This window comes from Tympanuchus pallidicinctus, unplaced genomic scaffold (assembly GCF_026119805.1).
Source record: "Tympanuchus pallidicinctus isolate F22 unplaced genomic scaffold, pur_lepc_1.0 scaffold1, whole genome shotgun sequence".
NCBI lineage: Eukaryota > Metazoa > Chordata > Aves > Galliformes > Phasianidae > Tympanuchus > Tympanuchus pallidicinctus.
The window spans coordinates 87,567,821-87,574,941 of NW_026294618.1; the positions used below are offsets into that span (position 1 = coordinate 87,567,821).

The window sequence follows — 7,121 nt, forward strand, 5'->3', positions numbered from 1 at the left end:
AATAAAATCAGCTGCTTTCTACAAATATGTTTTAAGCATTTGAATCCAGAGAAATCTTCGTGTGCAATATATACGCAGCACTGGAGTTGCAAAGGATTTTTTTTGTATTTGTGAATCTGAGTTATTTTATTAAATTTACAACACCCTGAGCAACCAACAACCACTCCAGCAGAGAACTGTGAGAGGAAAGATGGAGGCTGTAAACTTGAAGAAAATAATTATTTGCTATTCGAAGTAGAATTGCCTCTCCCTGAAAGATAGGTGCCATATAAAAGGTGGCGCCCGGCCCCAGGAGAGAGACCCATGGGTTCAGTTTACACCACATTTTTAAGATAAAGCAAAGATGTTTTCTTCAGATACACACCCCAGATATTTCAGGAGCTGACAAAATGCCTTGCAGCTGTCCAGGCAGCAGGACTATAAACTCATCATTTACTGGAGATACTCAAAATCTGCCTGATGGATGCTTTCCTGTGTAACTTACTCTAGGGAACCTGCTTTAGCAGGAGGGGTTGGGCTGGATAATATGCAGAGGTTCCTTCCAACACCTACAATTCCATAATTAGGTCTCTTTTCCACTTTGGTAGAGGAAAGAGATTTTGAAAATTCATTTTGCTCTTTTGAGAGCTAAAAAGTATTCACAAGCAGACAAAAACGTTTCCACCTATGGACACTTTTATCAAATACTGGACATTGTGTACAACATGATTTTAACTCAGACTTCAAATGTCTGTATTTTTTTCAGCTAAAAGTCTTTCACACCAAATCTAGTAAAACCTGCTTTGCTTTTTTTTTTGGGGCAGAGAAACAACAAGTAGTAAAGAAAAGCAAAAAAATATATTTTAATAATACAGCTCAGCTTGTTTGATATCGAAATGACCTGTTTTTGTAACATAGCCTCTTATGCACTTAGAAAAAAAAAAAAATTGTATAAAGATTTAAAATAAATTTTCAGTAGGTTCCAGCTTAAAAGAGGAAGGCATAAGTACCATCCTATATATAAAATCAACTCTAAAAAGATAAATACTGTACACCTATGTTACAGGTTCAGCGCATGCCCAAGATTTGTCTGCTCTTCAGCTGATAGTTCTTTTCCAGTTCACACAGTGCTTGAGCTCGCAGGTTTGCAGCATACAGGCGTCTTTTGAGATCAGAGCACTTCCCTTTAGAAAGGGGATAGTTCTCCACATTAACAGAAGGCATAGCATTCTCCTCACTTCCACCAAAGTGGACCTTCTTCTTGGTTGTAGAAAAGGGGAGCAGGACTGCATCATCTTAAGAAACAGACAAACAAACTGAATTAGTGCATCTCAGCATTTATTGCTTAGCTTATAACCTTTAATCCTGTCACCCATTTTGTTAACTACCCATGGATCAAAGTGATCTAATTCAACGCAGCTCAGCTCTTGGCAATAATTCCCATTTTTGGAGGAAAACGTGAAAGTGAAGTTTTAAAATGATTGCAATAAAAGGGTGGATGCACTGTAGCTTCTAAAGAGCTCTTAAGGAAATAGCACTTGAAATAAAGAGAACAACTGTTGCTCTGCAGAAAGAGTACTTAGGACATGCTCATAGAAACTAGGAATTTTGGTATTCCATTTTACTGTGAAGAGAGCCACACAACTAAGTTTGAGCAAGAATTAGGAGTTAAGAAGCTGTGTGAGATGCAATCCAATGATGAGAAAGAGCATTAAAGCAAACTAAAGAAATCAGTAGCAAGTGATCTTGTTAATATTGCAATATATTAACAGGACCTGTGTCAGGTGTGGGTAAATTTCAGAAACAGTGTTACAAGAATGCTACTGAATGAGTTGGAAGTGTAGAAAACATTGTTAGAGAAATGTGTAATGTCACGGTCTACAGCTGAGACTACAGTAAGAGCTTGGCACTCTTGCAACAGCTACATTTACTCTCCTGCATTTTCTGTCTGCAGATGTTAGCTACACCAAGTGTCTTTGCTTATTTTCCAACATTAATACCTGCTAATATCAAAACATTGTATGAAAGGGGGAGAAAGGGAAGAGATCAGAAGGAAGCAATGAAGCTTGTTTAACTTTATGGTTCCAACAATATCAGAAAGCTCCAGGCAAGTTTAGTTTTTATTTGATTTTATATTCTGTAATAGACCAAATAAAAGATGTTGGGAGAGGATTCTGAAAGTAAGCAGGTATATTAGAAACATTCAAATAGCACTAATTTCTAGGGGTACTTGACTGGTGTTCTTTTACACTATGATAGCCACTTGTTGAGATAAGCAACTTCAGTTTTATTTATAGTAGAACGATACATGCACATCTTGCTTTCTCTCCAACTAAAACTAAATGAAGATTTTTTTGCTTCATTTTAAGGGCTATTCATCCTTCTTTGTTCTAGTAATACTTCAGAACCAGTGTTTAATATCCCCATCCAATATTTTTTACTGTTGCTCTCCCTAACATAAAGCAAAGTAGTATCAAGTACTTCAGTCATTTACACTATCAAAGTGCAATGAGCAGTAGATGCTATCAGTTATTACAGGGAAGATTTGAATATTACCAAGGCCAAAAGTAAGGCTCAAACACTTGTGAGCTAATAGATCTTGTAAAACAGATGTAAGTAGTCAAGTATTATAGCACATTGTCAAACATGGTTTTTGGTTCTTGTGAATTAAACTGAATTAATAATACTGTTTTCTTCTGAGCCTAAGTGAGGCAGTGATCACAGCTGGGTGACCTACAACAAATAGCAGTTCCTATTCTGAAGGCTTTAGAAGTTGAAACTAGAGATGAAGTAATTAGGCATTTGAATTTTTATTGAAATTTACTATATCAAAGGTCCGTAAGAGGACAACTAAAATAAATACAACTCTGAGGTTTGGATTACAAGTCAGCATTTTGTTGGTTCATCACAAGAACCTAATTTGCAAAACAAAAAACTGTAAGGCTGACAGTGGTAACTCACACTGATAAGTGAGCATTGTTCAGATCTTCCTGCGAAGCAGAAAATCAAGAGTCTCTTCCCAGGCAGAGATAATAGGGTTTTGTATTGCTACAATGGGACTACATACAGCACGTTGATCACGAGCATTCTTCTGGTCATACCAGCCTACATCTATCAGTGCAAGAGGCTCCTCGTATGCGTGCATACCTGGACCATCTGCAGTAGATAATGTCCTCTGCTGTTTGTAGAGACTGTAGTTCCTCATCAATTTTTCAGCTCTGTTTTGAAAAAAGGAAGTTTAAGCTTTTGCACTGTAAGGCTGTAGAGCTTCTAATCAAGGCAGTTATAGGTTAGTAAAATACCTAGCAAGTTTGTCCTCTGCCAGCCTCTCTCGAATACAGAGTTCCCGTTCTCTCTCTGGAAATAGAAATAGGGTAGTATGTAATGTTTGAATGTAAACATTAAAGTTAGAGGGATCGTGCATGGTACATTTTCTTGTGAAAAAAGACAGCCTGCCAAATGTTCTTATGTTCTGGTTCTGTATCTCTAAACAAAGCAAGGTAACAGCTATGCAGATACAAGCTTTACCAATACATCAAAAAAACAAGTGCTCTTAAGTGGGTAGATTGTTTTTCTTCGGGAAAAAAAGTGATGTGCCACAGTGAAGCTACAGCAGATTTCTGTTCTGAACATTATCTCATGGCAAACAAGACACCACGTCTGAGTACGTAGATGCCAGTTAAAAAGTCAGCTATGACCTAGCATCTTATTTTACAACAGCAGCTGTTATTTAGGCTCCGAAAATCATATATGTAGTTAAAAACCTACATAGCAGAGCCTGTATGTATGTAATGAAGTATTATATGTAGCCAGGAAGTCCTAACATCTCAGCCACCTACACTGTTTCACATGTAAGTTACCTGTAGAATGCAGCTTCTATGAAAGCAGCTGACCGTTCACTCAGGTATATTTTACTCCAATATATATAGCCTAAGGCAAGCATAAAGTAGCTGGTGCTTATCTGCACAAAATACATGGAGGACATCAGCCTACACTGCACAGAGCAATGTATTTGGACCCTGGTTTTCTGCACACTTTGCTGATTACTGCTCATTTTTAATATTCTTCACATACCAGGCTTACATTTCTGAACTGCTAAGTACATCCTAGCAATTGAAAAGAAGAACAAAGTAGTATAGATTATTTAAGGCCAAGCATTCTTGTTTTAGTCTTTGGACAGAATTCTAGCAGCAACTATAGCAGTACGATAGTCTAGAGCATTAAAATGAGTTTTGAAAACAGTCTACATTTCCATCATCAGCACGTGTTCTTTTAAATTGGAGTCCCATTGCCACCCCCTTCCCAAAGGGAAATATCATACGCTCCAATCGTTGCTCTCTGTCCTTAATGGCTTGCTCTCTTTCGTGTAGTTGTTGCTCCTTCAGCTTCAGTTCATTCACTGGAGCATCCAAATGCTGCACCCTCTCTGGCTCTCCTGATCTCCGGCCTCTTTTATCAGAATTTTTTCTCTGCTCTTCTGCCACTAAGTCTGCTATCAAGGGGTGCTGCAGAATGTCTTCAACAGAAGGTCGGCAGTAATCCTGAAGGAGAGAAGTTACCAGTAACCCTCAGCTGCAATCAAGAAAAAACTATTGCTGGGTATTCCCACCTGGGGATGCATCTTGCTTGGAAACCAGCTGATGTGCTTTATAGTGAAGGAGAAGCTGATTTAAAAAAAAGTGTGGAAAGGGCAACAGCTAAGGGCTGGCATGCTGTACTAATTTAACCAGACAAAACTGAGGTAGGAGGCTGCTACCAGCCTTCAGCACCAGAAGCCACAAGTCTGGCTGTCCCAGCACAGGTATCTATTCCTTTCAGAGCTAAGTGTGTGGGGAACTTGAAGAATCCACACCTGTTAGAGATTTAGGTTCATTATACAACTTGGTGGAACAATTTTAACCCTGAAGTTAGACCTTGAAGCATGCTGTTAGATAATTCCAGTAGGCCATACTGAGACACTATTTTGCACCCTATTAACCTAGAATAACTCTTGAGCAGCTGATGCTGCTCACCCACCTCTTTTTTCTTTTTTTAAAGTGTACTCAAAGTAGTTTTTCCCACCTTCCTACATAGGTAATATTGCTGGTGACAAGATGGTGGCCACCACTACTGCAGATTAGTTTCATAAACTGAGGAGGAAAACCAGTACTTCAGTACTAGCTCTTATCATAGGCAGAAAATTAAGAACTAATTCTTACCTTCAAGTTCAGCATCTGCTTGAGAAGTTCATTCAACTGCTCTGAGTAACGATACGGTATTCGTCTGAACTTCCCCTCCCTTATCTTTTCTGCCAACTCCTTCTGGTTGTAAGCTGTAAATGGGGGCCTGAAAAATAGTATTTTTCTTGAATTATCTCACCAGTTTTATAGGACTTATTTTCATTAAAGTGTCAGATTAAGAAATAAGCAGCAAAGATTGGTTACCTACCGTCAAGTTTAATATAGAAATAAAGACCTAGAACTTGTCCCTAAATCCTTTAAGGTACTATTTATATGAAGAGCGATCACATGCACATTAAGAGTTACGCTTCTAAATTAATTAGCACACTACTATACTTACGTGAGAGCACATAACTCATATAGAAGACATCCTAGAGACCAGATATCCGATTTCTCATTGTATGACATGTGGTTAATTTGCTCCTAAAGAAAGAGACAAATCTTAAGTTTATTAACTGAGATATTTTTCTCATATTCCAGAATCATCTCCTCCTGTTCAAATCTGAATTTAACTCTGGCTTCTGGGGTTGCTTCTAAGGTTCTTTTTTCGTTTACCTCCATAGCAATTCTTACTAGCAGGGTCTTTAGTTACTGCAATAACTAACAACTAAATAACAACTATTGCAGTAACTACAGACTAAAGTGCTGCATCAGTCCTCAATGGACACAACCCCATATTTCAGTCAGCATTATTATTACTCCCACAAAAGAAAGAAACAAACAAATCATTGTATCGGGGAAATAACTTGCTCATTTCTAATACAAATTGAAACCTCAGCAGGTGGTTTAATAAACTCTTTACATTAACACCATAAAACAGAAGAATGCTCTAGCATCTCCATTTCTTTCACAAAGAAAGATACTCCAACATACCTTAATAATAGTTCAAGTATATAGAACTAAGCTAACTTTCTGCAAAACAATCTTGTTTCTAAACACATACACACTTTGTGAGTCACCTGCATTTAAGACAAGCAACTCCTCTTTAAATCCTCCAAAGCATTAACAGAGCGTGAAACCAACACTGCAGAAAACAGACCTTAAAGGGAAGAAAAGGAACAGAACAGAGGTCTTACTGGAGACATATAGTACGGGGTTCCAACAAAAGTTTTGGCAAAGCTGGTGTCGTGATGCAGAATTCGAGCCAGTCCAAAATCGCCAAGTTTCACATTCTGCTTGCCATCTAGGAAGACATTTGCTGGTTTTAAGTCCCGGTGCACAGTGACTCCGCCGTCACTCCGTCTATGGCATTCCTTCAAGGCCAACGTCAACTGAGTCAACACTCGGAGAACAAAGCTCTCTTCCAAGTAGTGTCTGTGGAAGAGGCGCCTTTGTCAACGACAACGTCGACGCACGCCACCCCCCGCCCCCTCGGATCTCGCCCTCCCCCTGCGGCCGCAGCACACCTCTCCCTGGTGCAGCGCGCGATGACGCTGGCCAGGTCGCCGCCGTCGCAGTACTCCATCACGATGTAGAGGGTGGTGCTGCTCCGGTCGATGATGCGGTCGTGGTAGCGGACGATGTTGGGGTGCCGCAGCTCGCGGAGCAGATTCACCTCCGAAACGAGCATCTGCTTCTCCGCCTCCGACATGGAGCCGTAGTCGAGCTCCTTCCATACCAAGATCTACAAAAGCGAAAATGTGCAGCGAGCGACTAAAGGCAGGACGAAGAGCCGTCAGTGCCCCCGCCGCTCCCGGGTGCACCCGGCTGTCGCCTCACCTTGCCGTCAGCCTTACGCCGCACCTTGCGGCACTTGCCGTAGGAGCCGGCGCCGATGGTGAGCAGCACCTCGTAGTCCTCGGGCCGGCTGGGCATGGCGCTACCGCACCGCGAGCTGCCGGCCGCCCGCCGCATCGGCGCGGTTTGAACCCGCCGCCCCTTCCTCTCATTGGCCCGCCCCGATCGAGCTCCGCGCTTCCCATT

At 40.8% G+C, this 7,121-nt stretch overlaps 1 protein-coding gene across 1 annotated transcript; it reads right to left on the minus strand.

The window, feature by feature from the left end:
* Positions 1-827: 827 nt before the first annotated feature.
* NEK2 (NIMA related kinase 2) lies at positions 828-7,062 on the minus strand. The gene is made up of 9 exons (XM_052686140.1): positions 6,918-7,062; positions 6,605-6,822; positions 6,275-6,512; positions 5,539-5,621; positions 5,178-5,304; positions 4,301-4,520; positions 3,282-3,336; positions 3,127-3,197; positions 828-1,274 (listed from the first exon to the last, which is right to left on the minus strand). Exons 1-9 carry the CDS (start codon positions 7,050-7,052, stop codon positions 1,048-1,050), a joined length of 1,374 nt encoding a protein of 457 aa, XP_052542100.1. The 5' UTR covers positions 7,053-7,062; the 3' UTR covers positions 828-1,047.
* Between the last annotated feature and the right edge of the window lie 59 nt (positions 7,063-7,121).

What these genes read in the sequence shown, in the direction of transcription:
- NEK2 (XM_052686140.1), bottom strand. Translation starts at nt 7,052, where the DNA reads ATGCGGCGGGCGGCCGGCAGCTCGCGGTGCGGTAGCGCCATGCCCAGC. An exon ending in GGCGTAAGGCTGACGGCAAG is followed by an intron (nt 6,823 to 6,917) that starts GTGAGGCGACAG and finishes TCGCTTTTGTAG; the next exon opens with ATCTTGGTATGGAAGGAGCT. An exon ending in AGCAGATGCTGAACTTGAAG is followed by an intron (nt 4,521 to 5,177) that starts GTAAGAATTAGT and finishes TCTCTCCTTCAG; the next exon opens with GATTACTGCCGACCTTCTGT.